The 26273-nt window shown below is 41.7% G+C and overlaps 1 protein-coding gene across 5 annotated transcripts in view; it reads right to left on the bottom strand.

Moving 5' to 3' along the window:
• ZNF827 (zinc finger protein 827) overlaps window positions 1-26273 on the bottom strand; it is a 182512-nt gene that overhangs the window by 90485 nt on the left and 65754 nt on the right. For all 5 annotated transcript variants that reach the window (XM_039479137.2, XM_039479138.2, XM_010338626.3 and 2 more), the window contains exons 5-6: window positions 22090-22323; window positions 183-422 (exon numbers count right to left, since the gene is read on the bottom strand). In XM_039479137.2, the coding sequence (XP_039335071.1) occupies window positions 183-422; window positions 22090-22323 (474 nt within the window). The remainder of the gene's footprint in view (window positions 1-182; window positions 423-22089; window positions 22324-26273) is intronic.

Genomic DNA, 26273 nt, shown 5'->3' with positions numbered 1-26273 from the left:
CTTTATTAACTGTTAGTTTGGGTGGCATGTACATGTGTTAAAGCAATAAAATTGATTTCTGTCTAAAAAATTCTGTAATTCAGGTTGTTTTTTTTTTTTTTTTTTTAAAAAAAAAAACTGTGTTAGAAGGGTTTTACTTTAATGATTTCCAATTATTGACATTTTTTTGTACATAAACATACCCGACAGTTGAAAGAGGAGCTCGGAAGCCATCTTCACAGAGATATCCTGACTGAAGAGGTTTCTCTCTGGGGGTACTCTGCCCTCTGGCATCTTCTGTAAGGGTTCGGTTTTCTCTCGCCCGATTAAAGTGCTGTAGCCAACATTCCGGTTGGGTGATATTGAGACATGGGAGTCCTGGATGTCCACCTCCATGGGTTCCTCTTTAATCTTCACCATCTGTGTTTCCTTGTAGCTTTCCGCTGCAAGTAGGTGAATGAAGAGAAACAAAAACACCACCATTTCTTAATTCCAAGCCAGATCCAGTTTCTAATCACAGAGAAAAACCATGAAGATTCTGTCTGGGAAGAGAAGAGCGTGTGTGCATGGCACATCGGACCATAGTTTGAAAACTATTGGTTAAACCATCTGATAACTGAAACAGTAGGAGACTTCGTTTTTTTTTTTTTTAGCCCAGATTCAGGGGCTTGTTCAAGGTCACGCAGATGGCAGCAGGGCCAGGCCTTGGCCTGCAAGCTGGAGCCTAGGTTTCTGGACCAAGGTCTCTCACCACCCACATGTGCCCTTCCTTTCTACCAAGCTCTCTCACCACCCACATGTGCCCTTCCTTTCTACCAAGCTGTTTCCAGAACTCAGAGAGGACATGGTAAATGTCTGTTCTTGCTCTGTAACTTACTCAATTCAGCGAATCAAATAAGAACAAACATCTGAATATTACGGTTTTCTCCCTTTTTTTGAGATGTAGTTTCACTCTTGTTGCCCAGGCTAGAGTGCAGTGGCACAATGTGGGCTCACTGCAATCTCCATCTCCTGGGTCCGAGCGATTCTTCTGCCTCAGCCTCCCAAGTAGTTGGGACTACAGGCACTGACACAATACCCAGCTAATTTTTGTATTTTTAGTAGAGATGGGGTTTTGCCATGTTAAATCAGGCTGGTCTTGAACTCCTGACCTCAGGTGATGTACCGGCCTTAGCCTCTCAAAGTGCTGGGATTACAGCCGTGAGCCACCGTGCCTGGCTTCTCCCTCCATTTGTAAAGCTCTGACCAATTGCTTTTCTCTCTTCTAAGACACATACATTAATCAAGGATAAATATGGTCAATTCAATGGAGACATTTGCATCTTGCTGGAGGTGTAGGGAAGACCACACAGGAAGTTAACTGTAGCCCAAGGAGCAACACCCAGAAAAACAGGCATCTTACAAGTTATAACAATGGTATAATTTACTGTTTGTCATTTGGGTGTGACTATTAGATGTTGGGTCTTTTGTCTGAAACACATATGCTTTGTAAGGGTGGAGTGTCTATGTCCATGTATTGCTCAGAGTTAATGATAAAACATCTTTGAAACAAGTTGGGACAATTAGCCCAGAAAATAAATTGCATCACTTTAAAATAAGGCCACATTTTCAAATTAATAATAATAATGATTAGTGACTACTGCGTACTCAGCACTCTGGAAAACAAAAAACAAAGAGGATTTTGAGAGTTGAACAGATAGACGATGGACAGACAGAGTAGTGGGTTGAATGGTGGTCCCCTAAAAGAAACATTTAAATCGTAACCACAAAAACTTGCGAATGTGAATGTGACCTTATTTGGGAAACAAAAGGTCTTTGCAGATGTGATTAAGTCAACGCTCTCAAGATGAAATCATCCTGGATCATCTAGGTGGGTCCCAAATCCAGTGACAAGTGTCCTAATAAGACACAGAAGAGGACGAGACAGAGCAACAGTGGAAAAGGCCATGTGAAAACAGAGACAGAGGCTGGAGTCATGCAGCCACAAACCAAGGAGTCCCTGGAGCCACCAGAAGCTGCAAGAGGCACAGAAGGATTTTCCCCTAGAGCCTCTGGAAGGAGCACAGCCAGACCAACATTTTGATTTCAGACTTCTGGAAGTCAGAACCATGAGAGAATAAATATCTGTTGTTTTAAGCTTCCAACTTTGTGGCAGCTTGTTACAGCAGATGTAGGAAACTTTAGATAGATAGATAGATAGATGATAGATAGGCAGGCAGGCGAACAGATACACAGACCTGCAGACAGAACAGTAAGAATCAGTGTAAAGGAAGTGCTGATCTGTGGGACAGTCAGGAGATGTCATCAAGGAAACCTCATTGTTAGAAGCTGGGAGGTCCAAGAAACTATGCTTTCCTTGGAAAGCGTGACGTGGGTCAGGGGTCCCCAAACTATGGCCCATGGGCAGCATGCGTCCCCCTGAGGCCATTTATCCAGCCCCCGCCGCACTTCAGGAATGGGCACCTCTTTCATTGGTGGTCAGTGAGAGGAGCACAGGATGCAGCTCCTGGAGCACTGTATGTGGCGGTGCAGCAAAGTACAGCGTCACTCACGTACAGTACTACTTCCGGTGATGCGGGAAGCACGCGTCACGGCTTCGGAAGCACGTCATATGACACACATTCGGTCTGCGGCTGCGGGGCCCCACGTCACCAGAAGCAGTGTGAAATAACAGCAGAAGTAGGAAGAAAGGCAAAGCACTATAACCATTACTACACAGTACAATGGCCCCCATACTCCCCCAAATGTACAACAACATAATGGCCCCTATAACCTCCCTTTGCCCAAAAGTCTCCCCCCACATTACTACACACCGTGTTTTCCCTATTATAAGACCCTGTCTTATATTAATTTTACCCCCAAAAGACAGGGGCTGTCTTATTTTTAGGAGGTGTCTTATAATAGGGGAAACATGCAGCGGTGGGCTTCCCACAGAAGAGGCCCACCGCTGCTGCAGATGTCCAGGATGCTGTATACACAGCGTCACAGGCTGATCACCGCCATCCCTGTATACAGCACTGGAGGCGGTGCTGGGCCTGTGACACTGTATACTGCTGTCTGGGATAGCTGGCTGTAAAGGGTGTCACACCTTGCATAGTTCAGCCCTCCAATGGTCTGAGGGACAGTGAACTGGCTCCCTGTGTAAAAAGTTTGGGGACCCCTGACATGGGTGAACATCAAATGCACAGTTTATTGACTAGTAGTTAAAAAAAAAAAAGAGCATTTTAACCCAAATGATTAAAATTAATACAGTGCTATCAATAAGATCTTATGTAAGAAGAGTGCTAATTGCTCTTTTTTCTTCCTGACATATTACACATGCTTCTCAGGGAAAACTGTTTGTTTTTTGTCAACAACTAAACTGCAGGCAAGGGTGGTATTTACTTTAGATCCCTTCCTGTTTTCCCTACTCCTGCCAAGCTATTTTTTTCTCTGCATGTCTGTGAAGCAGCTCATAAAAATCGAGTTCACTAATTCAGTCAGTCATGATAAAAAATATTTAAAAAGAAAGAAAGAGAAGAAGAAAAAAGCTGTCCAAGATACATGCTTAGCTTCTCTGCCTTTACTTCCAGTCCATCTGATTCTTCACGGAGGACTGATCTTCCTCCCTCAAGCCCCTTAGGGGATCTGGTGACCTCACAGCCATCCTGACCTCCAGCCAGATCACCCACCCTCATGGGCAGTCACAACACAGCTTCCCTCGTCATGCTCCCCTAAAGTACCTAATATTTGGAAAATAAACAGTGGGGTCAGTGTCATAGGTACATAATGATGCCTTTGAATTTGGCACTGGTAAGTCATTCTAAGGCCTGGGGACAAACACAAAAGAATACTAGGACAAATACAAAGGGATTCACTTCGTTTAAAAAAATCTTGACACTATAAAAAGCAAAGCCAGAAAGAAGCTCTGTTAGTTATCTTCTCTTCACACCTCACACCACCCTGACTCATTTCCCTAGCTTTGACCATGGAATTAAAAAAAACTCACCTGGCTATTTGCACCACTAAATTTAATGAAATTAGTTTTTAAAACTTCCTGGGGTCACATAAAAAAAAAAAGTGTGATTTACATGAAGTGCTTTCTGCTCTTTCTTATGACAACCCTTGCCCTTTCAAGAATGCACAAAAACACTGATTACTGATAAAAACCCTTTGGCCTTCTTAATCTACTTGACAGATTCCAGACTCACAGAGAGGAGTTTTCAAACTAACATCTCAACGGGCAAGTGAAACAATGGACAAGTAATACAGTAAATACCATACTCCCTTCTCTTCCATGCAATAGCATTATTCCCAAGTGTTTTCTTGCCTTTTCCTTTCAAGCAGGGTTTCTCAACTTTGGTACTAATGACATTTGGGGCTGGGTAATCTTTGTAGAAGGGGACTGAATTGTGCATTGTAGGGTGTTTAGCAACATCCTTGGTCTCTCTACCCACTAGATATCAGTAGCACTATCCTCTAGTTTTTTTTTTGTAGTTTGTTGTTGTTTTTTTAAGAGATGGAGGTCTCACTGTGTTGCCCAGGCTGGAGTGCAGTGGCTATTCACAGGTGTGGCCATAGCACACTTCATCCTCGAACTCCTGGCCTCAAGCAACTGCCCTGCCTCAGCCTCCTGAGAAGCTGGGACTACCTGCACAGGCCACCACACTGGGCTCCATCCTCTAGTTTTAACAACCAAACACGACTGCAGATGTTGCCAAATTTTCTTGGGGGCTGGGAGTAGCTAAATCACCCTGGTCGAAAACCACAGCTCTGTTTTTTGCCACTCTAGTTTTTGCTCCAAAAAAAGTTCAAACGCAAGACAAAGAAGAAAGAAAAAGCTCCTTTCATTTCTAGCCTCGGCCTGGTATCAATCACCATCTCAGCCAGGTTCCTGGACAGGCTGACCTGGGAACACAGGTTTCTGTTACCTACCTCACTTGGTCTCCAGGTCAGCTCTCTTCTTTTTGCCTGGGGTGTTCTAACATAACAATGGTTGAATTAATCATTTCTACTCACACTTAGCTTTGTCTCCCAGACCCAGGGACATGTCTACGCATCCAGGATTTTACTCTTTCCTGTACACATACAATGTGAATCCTTTCAGAGTCTTCCCAAAATAATAGGCCAAATAGTCATTTTATCCCAAGTGGTCTATATACTGTTGCTGCTGGTGTGGTGGTGTGCCTGTAGTCTCAGCCACTCAGGAGGCTGAGGTGGGAGGATCTATTGAACCAGGGAGTTCAAGGCTGCAATGAGCTATGATTGTGCTACCGCACTCCAGTCTGGGCAACAGAGGGAGACTCTGTCTCAAAAACAAACAAACAAACAAAAAAAAAAAAACCCCACAAAAACAAAAAACTCACAAGATATTTCAAAGGTTGAACAGGTAGGACCTGGTGGCTGACTGGAGTCTGAATTAAGAATGAAAAGACAGGCTGGCTCTGTGTACTTCGGGAGGCTGAGGTGTATGAATTGCTTGAACCCAGGAGTTCGAGACTAGCCTGGGCAACATGGCAAAACCCTGTCTCATAAAAAAGTACAAAATTAGCTACATGTGGTGGCACACGCCTGTAGTCCCAGCTACTTGGGAGGATAAAATGGGGGGATCATCTGAGCCTGGGAGGTCAAGGCTGCAGTGAATCCTGATTGTACCACTATACTTCAGCCTGGGCAACAGAGCAAGACCCTATCTCAATTAAAAAAAAAAAAAGAATGAAGAAACAAATGTGAGAGAAATTATGGATGAAACTTGTACAGGAATTGGATGAGCGGCAGGTAAGATGAAAACAAAGTCCTGTGAATTGTAAGCTGCTAAGGTTTGCAAGATAATATCAATAGGAATAATGAAAGCAGAAAAGTTGGGCCAGGGAGAAATCCAGGAGAAGAAGTTCTGTGTTGCCTAAGTATTTATGTTTCCCACAGGAAGTGGAGGTTGTGATGGCTTATAGGCGGAAGGGAAGGGCATTTGTGATACAGAGATGGGAAGTCATCTGATTTCCTGGGACTGAGTGAGGTCTGCAAAAGACAGCGAGCAGTGGATGGGGTGGAACTGTTGTTACCTATCCTTAAAGAGAAGGAGGAAGAAAATAGCAAGGAAAAGAGATGGAGAGGGAATAGTCCCACTTCTCCCATGGAAGCCGGGAGAGAAGCAAGAGGCTCCGCAGGAGCTACGTCAGCTTCCTGCTCTCTGCATTCTTGCCCTTGAATTCCTGCATCTGCTCGACGATTCCTTCTCTGTCCCATAGAAATCCTCAGCCCCGCCCTCCCTGCCTCATCTCTGAGCACTCCTCCATGTGACTTTATGCTCCTGTAATACTGAAATCTTCCAGTTGCCTGAACAGGCCATGCTTCCCCTTGCCTTATCTTTTTGATGTGCCCTCTCCTTCCAAAATATCCTAATAAAACCCTATTCAGATGTCCCCTCTGTGAGCAGCCGTCCTGTATCTTCCTCAGGTGGCACTCTCTCCCTCATCTTTTCTGTATCTAGATTGTTCGTACCTTGCAAATATTGTGATGTCTTACACAACAATTCTTTCGTACAGATTCATTTCCCCCTCTGGACTGAGCTCTCAGGGGAGTGCTTGGTTCTTGTTCATCTTTCATCCCCAAGACAGCACCGGGCATGGCGCATTGAGCAAGTTTAATGCTATGTTTGCCATATTATTACCTGAGGTGTGGCGCTCAGTGGTGTGTAATGTTATCCTCCCTTTCCTGGGCCTTCAGTCAGCCACAAATACTCATACATGCTACAGATTACAACAAAATATGAAAGGGTGGGAAATTGGAAATGGCACTGAAATAAACAATATCAGTTGGTCATTCCGTCTAGACTGCATGCTATCATGATTTGGAACTAGTATTGTAGAACAAGAAGCTTAAAAGAGCAACTGGAAGCACTGCCAACTATGCTACACTGACACCATTCCCTTTCTAGAGTGACAGGCTTTTCAATGTATAAATTAAAAAGCTTTCATATCCAACTTACCAGGCTCAAAGATACCAAGGTCTTGGTTGGGCAAATACCCTCCACATATGAAATTTGATTCCTGCTGGTCTTGGGTTTGATCATTACTCAAAACTTTGTGAAAAAGAATGCAGACTAAAAGGACAAATGAAGTGAAACAAATGATCAGGACCCAGAAATGAGAACCCATGGTAACATCTTCATCTGGGGCCTGGCACCTGCTGGCATCTGATAAAGGCAAGATGCCTGCTCAGTTTGCCTTCTCCTTTTGCCTTTCCAAACCCACAGTGGAATGAAGAGTTGGGCTGGGTTGTCTCGGCTGCTCAGAGAATGGTTAAGCCCCAGAGCTACTGGAGTGGAGGCCAAGGATGAAGGCAGAAAAGGAAATGTTTATTCCACAGAAGTCTGATACTACATATTTGGCTCTTCCTTTTTAGAGAGAAGCAGTGTGGAAGTGAAGCAGCCTCAGGCTCTAAAGCCATTCCTTCACCCTACGGCTGGAGCTAGACACCCAGTGCAATGGAGACACCTTGTATCACCAACCTTGTTATGAGAATTAAGAACCCAGTGCTGGGCTGGGTGCAGTGGCTCATGCCTGTAATCCCAGCACTTTGGAAGGCCGAGGCGGGTGGATCACGAGGTCAAAAGATCGAGACCATCCTGGTCAACAAGGTGAAACCCTGTCTCTACTAAAAATACAAAAAATTAGCTGGGCATGGTGGCACGTGCCTGTAATCCCAGCTACTCAGGAGGCTGAGGCAGGAGAATTGCCTGAACTCAGGAGGCGGAGGTTGCGGTGAGCCGAGATCGTGACATTGCACTCCAGCCTGGGTAACAAGAGCGAAACTCCGTCTCAAAAAAAAAAAAAAAGAAAGAAAGAACCCAGTGCTTAGATGCCGAACGTTATTCTCCCTTTTGGCTTTTTTTTACCCTACACTGTGTCTCCCTCTGTATCACAGAACAGAAGCAGAAGTCTACCAAGACAAGTTTTATGTTCTATAAAGGATTAGCTTATTATTTGCTTCTTCTCCATGGAAAGTTACATATTAAATTTCATATTTCTCTACCATGTGGATCTTAGTGGGAAAAAGCTCCCCATTCCTGCTCTGAGGAGTGAATTCCAATACTGGGGCTTGCCCATGGGTGCTGCCACACCCTAGAGAGAGGCAATGCAAGCCCTGCTCCCATGCCTGCTCTCCCTCCTGGATGCACTGGCCATCTGTTCCTGGGGAAAAAGAGAGGACAGTCTCTCCATAAAATAAAACAGTAGTGGGGCACATTTTCCTTTAGTTCTCAATATACAAGAAACTTCAAGGTGGGTAGCTTTCAACAGAAAATCCATACAATGACTTCCAGTACACACACACACACACGCACGCACGCACGCGCCCACGCACACACACACATTCACTCAGAATAGTACAGGAAAAACTGGAAAAACTGAGCAAACTATGAGACCAATCAAATGGTTATGATGAAGATGATAAGAAAACTGTCAAATTAAGTATTTAATTCATTCATTCATTAATTGAATTAAATACTCTTAAATACTCTTTTCTGGGTGGTGACACCAATCTTTACAGTAACCTAAACATTAGAATAATTTTTGTTAAAATGATAAAACTAAGTTTTTCTGTATGCCTCCTCTTTCACACACACACACACACACGCACACACACATTTATTCCTAAAACAATTTTAAAGGTATTTTATCAGAATTGACTTCTTGAATTTGATCATCAAGATCATAAAGTAACCAACAGTAAGGAAAATTAACAAATGTCTGAAGAATTAGTTATGTACATTAGAATTCATAATTAAGTACACAGAGGTGAGCAGGAGATCAACTTAAGAGTCAGTTTTAGAAAAACTCCCTAGAAGCACCAGGTATCCTACTTTACTAATTGTTTTGAATCTGCAAAGAACAAATATGCCTTAAAAATGCTGACCTCCAACTTTACAGGTAAAAAAGAATTAGTGAGAGTTGGAATTTCTTTCTAGGGTACATGAAAGATATCATTTTCTACAAGATCAAAGCACTTGTTGCTTTACTTTTATGTAGACTTTAAAATCAGTCTCGTGTCTTCTATACCAGTTATCAGTGCAACAGGTCCTTGACTGAGATAACTCAATTGGATATCTGCAAATGTTTTCAGACTGGCCATAGCACTAAGCCCACACTTGCAGTATAAGTTTTCAACTTTACTCTGGTGACCAGATATCAGAATATGTCCATCAAATATAACGAATTCTGCACTCAATTTCACTTTTGTCCAAATCCAAATCCAAATTAAAATCTTTCAGTCACTGGGGGCTCAGGGACATTAGCTTTGCCAGCCCAGCAGATGATGTGGGGTGGCTCAGTCATTATCTGTTGAACTTTGAGTGTCCTGGTGTTAAATGTAAAACCTCTCCCGATCATCTTGTTTTCTTTTCATTTAATGATTTCACTAGAAATTAGCTAAAGAGGCGCATTTGAACTGTATATATGCCATTTGGTAACATTCCAAATGATCTCATTTTAAAAAAATTAACCTATTTTTCATCTAATGTCCAGAATATACTTTGCTTGTCTCATGTTAAAAAGCCAGAAAAAGAAAAAAGCGCAAAGGGTCGACTAAAGTATCTGATCTAACCTTAAAGCTATTTAACATTATTATCCTTTGCCATTCCATAAATCTAAGCCCTGTCCATCCTTATCTGTTGTGATTAATAGGCCTTTATATATCCTTCCAGGAACCAGAGTGCTGGTGTGTGTGCATGTGTGAGTGTGTAAGTGTGTGTATGTGTGAGTGTGTGTGTGTGCGTGTGCGTGTGTGTGTGCGTGCATGCGTGTGGCTTCTAAACAGGATTCCTGGCAATGGTTCATGCCTATAATCCCCGCACTTTAAGAGGCTGGAGCAGGAGGATCACTTTTAATAAAGATGATTTTCAAAATGAGACGGTACATGGAAATCAGTCTAGAAATCCCCTCTAAAACACAAAATTCTAAAATATATAAATTCTGGCCAGGCACAGTAGTCACACCTATAATCCCAGTACTTTTGGAGGCCAAGGTGGGAGGACTGCTTGAGGCCAGAAATTCAAGAACAGCCTCGGTAACATAGTAGAATCAGTCTCTATAAAAGATAAAAATCAAAAAGTTAGTTGTGCATGGTGGCACATGCCTGAAGTCCCAGCGACTTGGGAGGCTGAGAAGGAAGGACAGCTTGAAGCCAGAAGTTTGTGGCTGCAGTGAGCTATAATCATGCCACTATATTCCAGCCTGAGGGACAGAGAGAGACCCTGTCTCAAAAAGAGAGAGAGAGAGAGAGAGAGAGAGAGAGAGAGAGAGAGAGAGAGAGAGAAATGATGAAAAATAAATAATTCCTGAAAGATTCAGTAGTATTCCTGCTGCCATAAAAAAAATTACCAAAAAGCAAACAAAGGCTGTCTCTGTCAATTGATGAGTTGGCCATTATGCACAAAGAGTTGGAGGACAGAGGGATTCCTTAATGCCCAAGGAGGGAAAGGAGAAAAATAAATTTTATTTTAATAACTGAGAGTTTGTCAATTTTTCAAGTATTTTCCACTTCCAGAGGGTCAAAGGGCTTCAGTATATGCAGACAAGTTTCACATGCTTTTCTTACGTGGTGTTACATATTACTAATATGTACTAGAATATAAATGCTAATATATACTAGTAATATTGATCTACTAATATTGCTATTGTAAATGATAATGAATGTGTAGCAAGGATATTTCTGCTGAGAAGCTGTGACTACTTCACTCCTGCTGATCAATGTTCCCAGCAGGCAGGGAAGAGCTGGTAAACATGCAGAGAGTGGAGCATCAGATAACAACAGAGACCAGAATGCAGGCAATACCAGGAACAAGACATGGTAGCAACAGATGGGGTGGGAAGGGAATGCAGGCTCCATGCAGGTGAAGGCCTTATTCCCTTTTGTATCCTTCATGCCCAAATAGGGCTTGAAAAACAGCAGCAGCTCAATAAAGACCTGCTGAATGAATGAATAAGTGAAATAAAACAAAAAGGAAGGAGGTCACTAAGAAGAAATGGAAAGACAGGATGAGAAATACAGGATTCATTTAAATCGCAAGAAATCTTCACAATAGCCAATAATAAGTGAGTCTGTGTTTTTGATAGGACACTGTCCCTAGTCCCATGCCTGTGGGAGTCGCTGGACTATGGGGTGGGAGCTCCCGCTGGTGGATGATGTTCCCTCTGAGCTCTCACTTCCCCATAGCTTCTGGAGATACAGAGTGCATGGATATTCGCTTGATGTATTTTGGCTGTATTTCAACCTTCTTTTCCAAATGCTTGTTAAATCAAAGCTACTTACAAGTAGTGTATGCAACTCATTTTAACTTCCCTTCCTCTCTCTGGTTCCCATGTCCTCTCTAGTGCAGGTGATGAAGAGCCAGTCAACCAGACAGTAGAGGGAAGAGAAGGTAACCCTTACGCTGGTTACCAAGGTCCTGATCACTGAACACTCAGAGTTACACACAGGATTGATACTCCAGCCCTGGGTGTCTCTAGGAGAGCTCAGTGTCAGGTAGGAAGAGCTTTCTAGTATGAACAACGTTTTAGAAGAAAATATTTTAAACTGTATAATAGGATAAACACGGTCCAAAATGTAGTTGGGGCTAGCAGAAGTAATTGAAAGGGTTTGTCTTAATTAAAGGTGTAACTCTGTCCCGATTAAACTATCTTCCTAGTCCCCAGCTTTCTTCTTTCATCTTCACAGCTCTTCGGAAAAAAAGTTCTAAAAAAAGTATCACTTAACTATTTCCCAATATGTTGGCTAAACAAACATGGCTGATTTCCAAGTGGAGGTTCTTACTAATATTTGAATGTGCAGAAGCAAGAGATCCTGCTCACGTAATCAGGTCCACAATACAGGGCAATTTCACCTCTTGCTCTCATTCATCCTTGGTTCTGCTGAGGGCCTCCTTCCCTCTTGAGTTGAGGGACTATTAGTGTACCGTTGGCAGCATGCATGTGGATCACAGGAAGCTCTGTAAGGTTGTCCCCATAAATGCCCTCTACCTCAAAATAGCAGGAAGAATCTCTGGTAGCAAAAACAGGGGAAGTATATGCACATGTTTAGGACACGGGTAGGTTTATGGGGAAAAGGATGGTAGTAGACGGATGTGAAGAACAAGTTCATAATTTATTCTTTAAACAGTGACCTTTGCCATCTGATTTTGTACCTAAGATAAAATGTGATGGGTCATGCATAAATTCTATCACCTCCCCTCTCCAGCTGTGGAGATAAGTGATACAAGCATATGGCAAGCCACAGGAAACCAGGAAATGTGCTTGAATCCAGTTGCTATCCCGTTGTTAGAAAAAAGGAAGTAAATTAACTCACAGCACAAACCCAGGATGACTTAAAATGGGAAAAATACATACACGAGTGGAGTAAAGAGAAGAATTATTAGAAGGGAGGACAAAGATCTCTTCAGAAAGAATACTACAGGTCCTTACAACTTGATAGCGAGAAAACACTTTTAAATCATTTGACTTTCTGTAAGAATCATAAAAGCCGTAAGAGAAAAATCATTCTCTTTGTGAAAGTTTCCACTATTGGGCTAATATGGACACTCCCCTGCCCAATGGAAAGGGTCCCATCCCTCCCAGACCATGTGCATTTTCCAGCACAGTGTGCACATGCACTGAGTAGCCCCTGCTCCAGTACGCAGCAGAGCCCCTGCCCAGTGGATGACCCGGCCACTTGGCAGCAGACAGGCTACTTAGCAATGAGGATTCCCTTCTCTAGGGGTAGGTCCGTGAGACCAGCATGTACCCAGATGGGCACGGTATCCATGGGGTTTAATTATGCATGTGAACATTCCCCTTCTTTGACATGAATAAGTTAAAGGCGAAAGGTTAATATGGTGATGAGAAGAAAAACCACTGTGGAATGAGAATGCTTTCAGTATCCCTTTGAGGAAAATAACAATTACGTTCTCCCTCACAAGACTACAACTGTATTAACATATAGCCAAAAGGGCTGCTGGGAGGAACCTCAAAAACCTAGAATGGTGCAAGGTACACAGCTTCTATCCATCAGGGAAACTTGTCCATTGAGTGAAAAACTGAGCAGATTGTTTGACTGGTCACTCAAGTATTTGCAACCACACTGTGGCTGGATCTCTCCGAAAATAAAGCTGCTTCTCAGAGTTGTCGTCATCAAATTGTATTTACTAGCGGCTTCTCCATTTGTGCCCCAGTATGTGTTGCAGACAAGATAACATCTGTAGTCATTTATACGAGAAACAGAAAGTGATGCAAGAATCCAAGAGAAAGGCCTAGACGTCATTCTTAATTCTTTTGCCCCTTCACCACGCCCCCACCCCAGATGCACCACCTGCAGCCCTACCCACTCCCTCCCTGCTGTGCACAGAGCCCTCCCTGCCCTCGTCCTGAAGCAGCCCAACAGAAAAAGGAATCTACGATGAAGGTGGAGCACATGAAATTGTTTTCAGCGTTCCTGCCTTGTTTCTGGGAACACCAGACAATACAACTTTTCGTGGCTATATTAACATACGCAGCTATGGGACGGGGAGATGAAAATAAAACAAGAGCCCGTTTGAGTCTGGTCTTTCGAATGCCAGGCCTTGGAGAAAGCAGGGTAGAAAAAGCAAGAAGAGTAGCCTGAAGCTTGAGGGCTAAAAAGGGAGGTGCAGAGGCCCTGGCCTTGAACAGCTCCTATACGGGGTGGGGAAAAGCAGCAACAGCCATTCAGGTGTATGGGTTCCAGGATCTGTAAAGGGCATGGGGAATTACAAAATAAACAGATGGGGGCTCACTGGCCAGAGCAAGTGTAACACCAGGTATGGTCAGACAGCCTGTTAGAATAAGTTCCTCTTCGTAGCTGAGAAAGAATCGATTTCCAGGGTTGTTTGCATCCAGCTGCTTCTGAGTCTGTCCTGCTGAAATGGTCAGGTTAACAATACTGCTGTCTAGCCTCTGAGCTTAACGAGATCCAGACCTTCAAGAGAAGATTTCTCTGGGTATAGAAACATGTCAAATTTTTACCTTATTAAAGTGATCTATTCCTTGTTTGTATAGGATGTAGTTTTGGTACTCCCAATATCTACAGTTCTCATTGAGTTTTCAAGGGCTAAAAAAAAAGTCTAATTCCTCATTTATAAGTCACTGTCCCCCAGCCATGGGTTTTATATAGATATGTAATTGCTCATGGTATATATGGCAATGAGGAAAGTAGTCCAGCTATTAGTTGTAGGCCTATTGCTGGTCATGTTCATTATAAGTAATTTTAAAAGTTGACATATAAATATTCTTTGCCATTAGACATATAAAGAATGCTACAGCAAATACAGAAGTCAGAGGGGTCCACTCCACTGAGGTGTTATTCAATAAATTCGGTTTCACAGGCTTTATATCTCTGAAAATTAAATAGCACTATGTGAATATAAGACAGACTTTCCTTTTAATATGAAATGTCTGGATTTTTTGCTTAATTTTTGGATTTATGGAAAATGCGATAGGGCTCATAAGCAACAAAAGAAAAACTGAGATAAACAGGACCATTTCAAAATTTAAAATGTTTATGTTGCAAAATAATACCATTAAGAAAATGAAGGACAACTGGACAGAGCTGGGAGAAAATATTTGCAAATCCTGTATCTGAGAAGAGACTTATGTCCAGAATACATAAGGAACTTTTAACACTCAAGAATAGAAACAAATAACCCAATTTAAAAAGTAAGAAAATAACTTGATAACTTGAATAGACACTTCTCCAAAGAAGATCTACAGATGGCCACTAAGCACATGAAAATATGCCCAACATCATTAGTCATCAGGGAAACGCAAATCCAAACTACAATGAAACACTAGTTCACATTCTTCAGATGGTTATAATAAAAAAGACAGCAAAACCAAGTTTTTGCAAGGACGTGGAGAAATTGAGAGCCTCATCCACTGCTGGCGGGGATGTAAAATGGTGCAGCTACTTTGGAAAATCACTTGTCGGTTCCTTAAAATGTTAAACACAGAGTTAGCATTTGACTCAGCAATTCTATTCCCAGGTATACGCCCAAGAGAATTAAAGACCTAAGTACACACAAAAACTTGCACATGAATGTTCATAGTAGCAAAGTTGGCAAACAATCCAAATGTCTTCATCAGTGGATGAATAGATCAAGAAAATGTGGTATATCCATACAATGAAGTGTCATAAAATGAAAATGAATAAAGCCATAAAAATGAAGTACTGATTTATGTTACAACATAGATGAACCTTGAAAACATTATACTAAGTGAGAAAAGCCAGATGCAAAAGACTACATATTGTATGATTTCATTCACATAAAATGTCCAGAATAAGTAAACGTACCGAAATAGTGGATTTGTGGTTACCTGGGTAGGGGGTGTGGGGGTGGGGATAGAGAGTGATTGCTCATGGGCTTGACATTTTTGGGGGCAATGAAAATTTTCTGGAATTTGATGTGATGATGGTTGTACAACTCTGGGGAATACACTAAAAATCATTGAATTGTATACTCTGAATGGGTAAATTCTATGGCATGTGAATTATATTTTAATAAAGATGGGCTGGGTGCAGTGACTCAGCCTGTAATCCTAGCACTTTGGGAGGAAGCGGCAGGTGGAGATAGCCTGAGCTCAGGAGTTGAAGACCAGTCTGGCCAACATGGTGAGACCCCATCTCTACTAAAACACAAAAAATCAGCCAGGTGCTATGGCAGGTGCCTGTAATCCCAGCTACTCAGGTGGCTGAAGTATGAGAATTGCTTGAACCCAGGACCCCCCACTGCACTCCAGACTGGGTGACAGAATAAAACTCTGTCTCAAAAAAAAAAAAAAAAAAGTTGTTTTTTAAAATGAGATGGTACATTAAAATCAGTCTAGCAATGCCCTCTAAAACATAAAATATATAAATTCTGGCCAGGTACAGTAGCTCACACCTGTAATCCCAGTATTTTGGGAGGCCAAGTTGGGAAGACTGCTTGAGGCCAGGAGTTCAAGACCAGCCTGGGCAACATAGCAAGACCTTGCCTCTACAAAAACAAAAAGCAAAAAACATAACAAAACAAAAACACTGAATGTGATGATGCACGTCTGTAGTCCTAGCTACTCAAGAGCCTGAAGTGGGAGGACTGATTGACCCTAGGAGTTGAAGGTTACAGTGAGCTATGATCACACCACTGCACTCCAGCCTGGGTGACAGAGCGAGGACCTTGTCTCTAAAAATATATTAAATATATGAATTCGAGAAAAGCAGAATACTGGATTCAATAAATTTCTCCAGGGGCTCAAAAAAAGTTTAAATGAAAAAATGAATTTTTTAATTTTTGGACTGATTGACTGATTAGATCTACCTATTCACTTTACAAGTGAGCTCCACATTTAGCCTTTTATGCCAGCAGGTAAAATCATAAGGAATAAGTACAAACACGCCTCACATCATCTCTACCACCTAACTAGATAACTTCCAAGTCTGAAGGAGGCAAATGTGAGAAGGCAGTGACACAAAAATACATATATTTTCCATCCTTATAGATTACTAAAGTCACACTGCTTAGAAAGCTTACTAGACTATAATTTTCAAAGGGAAAATACCAAATAGGACAGTGAATAGTTTTTGCCCTGAGAAATTATTAAGCTAAAAATCTGTAATTAATCTCAAAGAATTATTTAGAAGAGTCTCCAACATGGTCTTAGATTATGTTGAGGGGAGGTAGGGAAAGGTTTTTCTCCAAAAAGAATGCCAACATTGCTCAGGAGTAATCATGAAATTTAACAGCAAAGAACACTGAAAAAAGTAGTGTTATCTGAGGCTCACAGCCAACACTATCTTGATTTATTAGGTACATGAGCCCTTCTAAAAAAAGGTTCCCAGATACCATTATTTCATAATAAATTAAAAAGAATCTCCACTGAAGAGAGATGGTTCCTTTTAAAAAGTAAAATGTACATTTAATAGGGCTTTGTTCTCTGTCAGCTTCAACCTAAAGCATTCTTCTCAGATGGATAAAACTTATTTTTCCAATTAACCATTTCCTCAGCACAGTGCTTCTCAAGCCTTAGCTGTCAGAATCGCTAGGAGGGCTTGTGAAAACACAAGACAGCAGGACTCCCACCCCCAGAGTTTCAACTACGTCCAGGGTAAGGCTCAAGAATTGACATTTCCCCTGGCATGGTGGCTCACGCCTGTAATCCCAGCACTTGGGGAGGCCAAGGAGGGCGGATCACCTGAGGTTAGGAGTTCAAGACGAGCTTGGCCAACATGCTGAAACCCCGTCTCTACAAAAATACAAAAATCAGCTGGGCAGGATGGCAGGTGCCTGTAATCCCAGCTACGTAGGAGGCTGAGGCAGAAGAATCACTTGAACCCCAGAGGCAGAGGTAGCAGTGAGCCGAGATCATGCCACTGCACTCTAGCCTAGGCAACAGAGCAAGACTCCGTCTCAAAAAAAAAAAAAAAAAAAAAGAATTGACATTTCTAATACTTCCTTACCCCCACAAATTTCATGATGATTCTGCTGGTCCAGGGACCACACTTTAAGAAGCACTGCCTTAGCAAATTAGAGAGGTTTTTCTCTCAGACCCTTTCAGGAAGGAAAGATAAACAGCACCCAAAAGTCCAAACACATTTCCCCTCAATACCGAAATGACAGCAATCACCATAATTGTCTCTGGACCTTTTGTGGTTCATACATATTGTTCTATCTTCCTGTTTCGCACCTCACCCTCCAGCCCTCCCTCCCAGCAATCCCACATCGCTAACGGCAGCAGTCACATCTACCCAGCATGCCCTCATCCCTAAATAGAGAAGTTTCCACTCTTGAGTCCCAGTTGAAGCTAAGGCACTCAGTTGGGATTTAGGACTGGGATGAAGACATTTCTGTCTGGCTACTCTTTTAAGCAAGACAGACACTCAGAAGCTGCTGGCAATTCCCCCTTTCCATCATGTGGACTGAGAAACAGAAGTCCATCTGTCAGTGCAGAGAAAAGCAGAAATGAGGTGGGGGAGGGGGTGGTTCCTGGGTTCCATATGGTCCTTCAGCCTCTGGCTGCAGTGGAAGACGGAGGCCCCACTGCGTCTCTGCCCTTAGGATGCATAAGCCAATCTCAAACCCACATCTTATACTAAATTCTTCCATTCTGCCAAAACTATCTGAAGAGGATTTCTGTTATTTATAACCAAAGGGGCCCTAATTACAACTGCTAATAAAGTGAGTTCTTTTCTTTTCTGCTTCAGTTCACCTCAGAGATTAAATTCATCTTAAAATGTCATCCTACTCAAGTTGACCTGTTCCTAAATATTGCCTAGCTGAAGCACCATCTCATTTAGGTGATACCCTAAACCAAACATCACTATGTATTTCAAATCTATGGCCTGCTTAGATTCCTACACAAGAGGCAATTATAATTTATATGCTTCTTCAGGACTAGGCAGGAATAAATGAATATAAACCAGAAATGAATATAAATCCACTGGGTGAGCACAGAAATCTAAAAAACCAATAAATTTGTTTCAAATTAAGGTCTAATATGAAGTTTTATTTACCATGTAGAGAAATGTAAATGTTTAATTTTTCATTAATGTTTCTGCATAACTCCAGCTTTCCAGCTATGTACCTTTTGTGTATGGAATTCATATTTTTAAATGGCATTCTTATCTACTACTTCTAGGCTCACCCAACCATGCATGAGACATTTTATATATGCATTCCCATGGAAACATGTAACTTCCCAAAGAAAGAAGAGGGCATTTATCTTTCTTTATCACTTTGCATCTAGCTACTTCTCTTATAGCAGAACAGAGACAAAGCAGACAAAATTTTGTGTCGCTTTCACCCTTATATCATATCCATGATTTAAGACAGCTGTCCCATAAGTTTGCAAGGTGACCAGACATTGCAAAACCAGAGTTTAAAGAAGACTTTGAATATCTTACACTACCTAATGTTATATATCCTCTATGTTGAACATCAAGATTTTGGTCTCCTTGAATGAAGACTTCTGGGAATTATCTTTGGCAACCATATGCTTAGCAAAAAAGTCTGATTATTTTGGCTGCCTTGTGTCACATAACAACAAGTAGTCGCAGACTTCCAGTTCTTTCCTCAGAGTGTGTTGCTTTCTTTATGGCAATCAATTTACTTGGCCCAGCTGTCAGGCGTTCAACTTCCCAATTAACAGCTGGAAATAGAACTTGAACCACAGGAAGGAAGAAAGCTCAGATTTTCCCAAACGCACACTTAATGAAACATTGAGCCTACTCTCTAGCTCATCTGCGTTTTTCCCGTAAAACACAAATGTCAATTTGGAAAACAATATACCTACAGAGGTTTCTCCACATGGAAAAGTCCCGCATGATATATGACTGGGCCAGGTGCCAAGTCTCCATCCTTAAGGAGTTAACATAAATTAATTTAAAACTGAAATGAAGCAGCCAAAATTCTGGACTAGTTTCTTCTTATTAATTCAGTGAGAAGACTGAAAGGGTCTAAACTATAGGTCATCACTTCTAATCTCAAAGAAATAAGTAACGGGGAAAACTTTTATTCCACATCTTAGAACTACTCCTTGGGTCAAAAGTGAAACAAGGAAAAGCATGCCTGATGCATCATCCTTGCATAACTAATTATCCTCACCCAACTCTTCTTGACCAAGAGGATTTCCCCCAGCATAACAGAAGACTATAAATGAAAACAAGCAAGGCAGGAAGCAATAGGAACGCCTGTTCACAAGAACAGCTACAAGAAAGCTTTGGGGGTATCAGCCGACGTGAACTGGTGATGCAGCCCTGACCACTTACACAGACGCTTCGGGAAATGAGTTATTACTCTTGTCTAGAGAAGAACAGAAATGGTCATGGAAAAGGGTGTCTGAAAACATTCAAAGTCCTTTACTTGGATGTCTTTCAGGGCACGAACAGTGAAATTGTTAAAATCACAATTTGAGGAAAGACCACACAAAGTTTTTTCCTAACCTAACTAAGGATGAGTCCTCTTTACCTTATGGCTTAGGAATGAAAAGGTATTTGCTTTTAAGTCACATGCCTATTTTTATGACAAAAAGCTTCTTCCCAGTTTACCTGACCCTGGCCACTAGAGTATGGCAGTACTAAGTTCCAAGTGCAAATCACCTGAATCGATTTCACTGCCCTGGATTACTTCTGACTAGACCACAGCATCTAAGGGTCAGGACTGTGATGCATATCTCTTTGATCTAAGAGATATGCACATAGAATGCTGAGATTTTTTTTTTTTTCAGGGCAAGAAAAAAAAAATAGTCTTTAGTCTTCAAACAAGTTTTCATTTCAACATCATGAAGCAGGGGTAGATGCCCTTTGGAAATGGGACCATGTCATCCAGTCAGCTATTGCTGAACCCCATTACACAGGTACTCAACCAAAGTCAACATACACATTTAGAAGGATCCCTGCCGTCCACAAATATCTTTCAATGTTCATGGCTGATAGACATATTCTCGTGGAAGGATATCATTATTATCTACAAAATGATTCCATATTGTGTCTCAAATCTCATCATGCAAAAGAATTAAGATAAAATATTTTCCCTTAAAGAACATCTCTCCTGAAATCTCATTTTTTGCATATTATCTTTTGGTGCTACCCAAGTCTCTCCTGCTCACAACACTTGCTTCACAGCAAACTCTGCGCTAGAAATATTATATTCTAGAATCTGACCATAAGGAGGGAGGCAGGGGTCACTGTTGGATAAGACTTCAAGTCACTGGAATGTGAAAGTGTATTCTATGGGGGAACAATCAGAGCTATGTGGCTTCTTTGAATTTATCAGAAAAACAACAAATGGATTACTCTACATCATTTGACATAGGAAGCAGAGTTCAAATATACAAAAAAAAAAAACATGTGTTCACTTGACCATCCTTCATAAAAGCGTTCAGCTTTTATAACAGCAAATAGCACAATCTTACTAGACCTCTCATCTGCTTAGGAGATACTGCACTATCTCTGCAACGTTTAGGAAAATGGGGCTATGATAAGGATATAATAATTGCATTATGCTTTATTTATAACAAATCATGTTACCTTGAACTTCCAATGCGCTTGAATTAACATCAAAGAAAAGAATTCTTAACCCCACCAACTGGTAAGTATAGGAATTTCAACTGTTCTGGTATAATGACTAAGTAAATCACTATTAATTTCTGGCTTTCCAACCCACTAGTCAACTAGAAACACAGTCAGAGCTGCTGATGAAATTACAGGTTTAAAGGAGTCTCTCGAATGCATTTCTTGCTTTCATCCTTCAAGCACAGCACGTTCCAAACTAAAAACGGCTTTTGATTCATATTAGCATTTTAAATATAGTTTCTCAAAATTACCCTTGAGAGGTAATGAACTAAGGATGGGATATGACTTGACAAGTATTATTATTGATATAACTTTTCTTTCCATGTTCTGAAAGTCCTATCTTTGAATTTAAAAGACACTATGTTTTTACCTGTTTCAAAGGGACAGGGAGGATAAGAGATAACATGGGAAAAAACCCAAACTATACACATTTCAAATTATAAGCTATTTTTCCTAAATTTAATAAGCTGAGATTACATTTAGATACTAGTAAAGAATGATTCATTAATCTTAAGAACAGATTAATTATTGTAATACTCCATTATAAAATTCTCTATCCATAAAATCTCTTATTGCCACTCTATTGGTAATTACTTCAAGTGCCATCTCAAATGCTTATGAAGTTAAGAAAAATGTTTTTAATGGTGCTTAAAGAGTATAGTATAAATACACACAAAATGCCAGGTCCTCTATTAGGAAAGAATAGATATTTTGATCAATTAGCAGAAGAGCTTTGAACATCATTAGCACCCATTTAAAATTATGGCCTATATCACCTTGGAAAGCAACAGTGGTTTCCAACAATTTGCCATGATAGTCAGGAAAAGGTTGTATTTAATAAGATAGGTACACAGCTAATGTACACAAACAAACTCACATACAACACAGTAATTTCAGCCAAGTAATCTGATCATTCCTTGAATTCACAGCAATAATGTGATATTGCCGCCATCGGGTTAATTATAACCCATGCAGGAAGCTGTCCAGTTGGCCTGCAAGCGAAATTATCAGAATGTGAATAGTTCAGAATAAATCAAGTACCTGAGAGTTTCATGAGAAGTTCAGAGGCTGCTTTGACTGACACATCCCGCCTCAGCACATTTCCCTTCCCTTCCTGGGGCTTTAGTGTGTCCTCAGAGGCTCCTGGGGCTGACACTTCAGATTCGGGGCTGAACACATAGCTGGACCGAGGCAAAGTCGCACTCAGGGACTCCCCTTCCTTAGGTTCCTCTTTCACTTTAAAATTTAGATTCATGGGCTCCTTCTGATTTGCAGCTGTCAAAAGAAAAATGGGATTATATATACAAAAAAGGCCACTCCCCCACTTAGCCGCCCTGGTACTTAACGAAGTATGGAATGCACAATCACACTGCGCTAACACCGGAGGGATCACAACCTCATCAGAACAGGCTGGGCCCTAGGCAAAACCATACAATACACTCCATGGGCCTACGACTCTGAAGAGTGTGGGTTTCCGAATCTTTTGAACCTAGAATATTTTAAGAAGTGCTAAATCTACAAAGTCTCTGGGCATTTTCTCTTTGGTTTCTCTAAACTTTCTTTCCTGTGTATGCCACTGCCTCCCTGACTTATTAGCACTCTCCCCACCTAATCCTATTATGAAATAATGCTTTCAGGCAATTATTCTGCCATAAGATAATGAATACAAACATGAATCAGAGGCAATATCCAAAGCAAAAACCTGGGGTGTGATGGTAAGGTAAGGATGGAGAATTTGCCAAAGAGATAAGTTTGGACTAGAGCTAGACCACTGTTGCCTTATTATAAGACGATGCTACTGATCCATAAACAGTGGGACATGTACTTGGCACTGTTCTTCCGATTATGGTGAATAAATCCATGTCTGTAGCCCAAGTCACCATCGAGTCCAAAATGGCCTTTATTTTTTTTTTAATAACATTTTTTTTTTTTTTTTTGAGACGGAGTTTCGCTCTTGTTACCCAGGCTGGAGTGCAATGGCATGATCTCGGCTCACCAAAACCTCCGCCTCCTGGGTTCAGGCAATTCTCCTGCCTCAGCCTCCTGAGTAGCTGGGATTATAGGCATGCACCACCATGCCCAGCTAATTTTTTGTATTTTTAGTAGAGACGGGGTTTCACCATGTTGACCAGGATGGTCTCTATCTCTTGACCTCGTGATCCACCCGCCTCGGCCTCCCAAAGTGCTGGGATTACAGGCTTGAGCCACTGCGCCCGGCTAAAATAACACTTTTTATTTTGGAATAATTTTAGATTCACAGAGAAATTGGAAAGATGGTTCCAAGAATTCCCATATATTCCTCACCCAGTATTCCCTAAGGTTAACATCTTACCTAACCATGGTACATTTGTCAGAACTAAGAAACTCACATTATGATGATCTAAACTCTAGATTTTATTCAGATTTCACCAGTTTTTCCACTAATGTCCTTTTTCCATTTTTAGCACGGTTGGTTGCTGTGGAGTGTGTGGTCAGGGTAGAGCTAACTGACCTATTATGGGATGGATTCTGTGGCGTAGCCACACTGTACCACGCCTCCCCCACTGGGCTACCTACTACCCAGGAAAGACCAAGCAGGAAGAGACAAGCACCCTCTTCCCACCACTTTTCACTTCCACAGGCATCTCACTCCCTTTAACAGTCCACGAGGTGGGAACTCATGATTGGTTACATTGGATGTGTTCATCTTTTGAGAAAGAGGATCTCATCCTAATACAGGATTCTTAGAAACACTTATTAGAATGAGCCATTCCATTTTAACAAACAAAAAGATGAAAATAAATCCTTAAAGCAAACATCTATCACCCCTTGCCCACAACCTACTCCAAGCCGATACTCAAGCACGAAGTCTGTTTTCCACCTCATAACCCTCTAAGAATATGTATTCTAGAATCGTAAGTTCACACAGACCAGCTTATTTGGAAACTGAACCCCAGAAGTCCAAAGTACTATTTGGAAGTTTCACTACCAGAAAGATGCAAAGCTGGGACCAGAACGTAGGTCCATGGGCTTCCCACTCCATGTCCCTTACCTGCCTCCACCACACCACCTCCACTTCTGGACTCTTGTGTTACAATAAATCTTGAAAATACTTCATCTTCCAATTTGCTCAAATACCACCTGCTCGGTGAGGTCTACTCTGATCATCCCCTTCAGAACTGCAACCACCACCTTCACCATACTCCCAACCTCTCTTACCCTGATCTAACTTTCTTTTTTCCCTCCAAATTCTTATCATCTAATAACCTGTTATGAACTCAGCTGTGTCCCTTCAAAATTCGTATGTTGAAACTCTAACCTGCCAGTGTGGAATATACTTGGAGTTAGTACCTTTAAGGAGGTAATTAAGGTTAAATGTGGTCATAAGAGTTGAGCCCTAATCCAATGTGACTGGTTGCACTGAAGAACCAGAATAAGAAGAAAGAGACACCAGGGATGCAGGCACACAGAGGAAAGTCTGCACAACGACACAATGAGAAGGAGGCCGTCTGCAAGCCAAGGAGAGAGGCCTCAGGAGAAACCAAATCTGTTGACACCTTGATCTTAGGCTTCCAGCCTCCAGAACAGAGAAATAAATGTTACTTAAGTCATCCCCTTTGTGATAGTTTGTTACGTGGTATTTAGTTTAACAGACTAATCACATGCTATATAGTTTTGTTTTTTTTTTTTTTTTTTTTTAGACGGAGTTTCACTCTTGTTACCCAGGCTGGAGTGCAATGGCGCGATCTCGGTGCACCGCAACCTCTGCCTCCTGGGGTCAGGCAATTCTCCTGCCTCAGCCTCCTGAGTAGCTAGGATTACAGGCACGCGCCACCATGCCCAGCTAATTTTTTGCACTTTTAGTAGAGACGGGGTTTCACCATGTTGACCAGGATGGTCTCGATCTCTCGACCTCGTGATCCACCCGCCTCGGCCTCCCAAAGTGCTGGGATTACAGGCTTGAGCCACCGCGCCCGGCCGCTATATAGTTTTTAAATGTTATTATGTTAACAATTTATGGCCGGACGTTGTGACTTACGCCTGTAATCCTAGCACTTTGGGAGGCCGAAGTGGGTGGATCACTTGGGGTCAGGAGTTCAAGACCAACCTGGCCTCGTGATCTGCTTGCCTTGGCCTCCCAAAGTACTGGGATTACAGGTGTGAGCCACTGAGCCCAGCCCAACAATTTTCATTTTAACACTGATGTGTCTCAAGGGCCTAGAAGAGTACCTGGCCCATAGTTGGTGTTCAATATATATATTTGTTGAATGAATAAAATGTGTTGTTCCAAATTAGTGGCATCTAATAATGGTGTTCCAATATTATCTGAGGTTAACAAAAACTAAGACCTCCAAAATATTGCACCAAAAGCAAGCAGAAGTGTTTTCTCTGGATTTAATAATTGAACAAGAGATAAGACCTTTGAAATAAAGTTAAAGACCTTTCTACCTAGACCACAGCATGGTCTAGGTAGAAATAGCTAATCATCACTTGAACTCTAGCATTACTAAAGGAGAAGTCAAGAAAAATGCTTAAAAGCTAACCCTTTGGGGACAATGCCATAGGAATCTGAATCAAAGGGAGCAATGATGGTTTACAGAGCAATCCTCAAATATGTACTTCCGACTTCTAACAGGAAGGTTGCTCCTAAGAGGACTTGGTTTATTCTACCCTTTGCACCTTTCCCTCACTTCTTGGGGGATTTTGCTGGTCACCTTCTAAAGCTTGCTCTCTCCCAACACCATTATCCCAGAACTCTTTATAAAGACCTTTTCCAAGGGCACCCTAGTTCATCATGACAGAGTAATTAAGTAGGGTGTTTATTAAGTCTGTGTCTTCAATTCTTTGAAAAGGAACAATTTAAAGTGAATGATTAAGTATGTTTAAAATGTTTCATTGCTGTATCTTTTATTTAAAAACATTTTAAAATTTGGCTGGGTGCGGTGGCTCATGCCTGTAAGTCCATCACTTTGGGAGGTCGAGGTGGGTGGATCACGAGGTCAAGAGTTAAGAGACCAGCCTGCCCAACATGGTGAAACTCCGTCTCTACTAAAAATACAAAAATCAGCCGGATGTGGTGGCACATGCCTATAATCCCAGCTACTCAGGAAGGTGAGTCAGGAAAATCCCTTGAACCTGGGAGGCGGAGGTTGCAGTGAGCTGAGATCACACCACTGCACTCCAGCCTGGGTGACAGAGCGAGACTCCATCTCACACACACACACACAAATTAAATTCTAAGATGA

Source organism: Saimiri boliviensis, chromosome 3, assembly GCF_048565385.1.
Source record: "Saimiri boliviensis isolate mSaiBol1 chromosome 3, mSaiBol1.pri, whole genome shotgun sequence".
In the NCBI taxonomy this organism is placed as follows: domain Eukaryota; kingdom Metazoa; phylum Chordata; class Mammalia; order Primates; family Cebidae; genus Saimiri; species Saimiri boliviensis.
The sequence above is the reverse complement of the archived record's forward strand: the minus strand, read 5'-3'. Positions and strand labels throughout refer to the sequence as shown.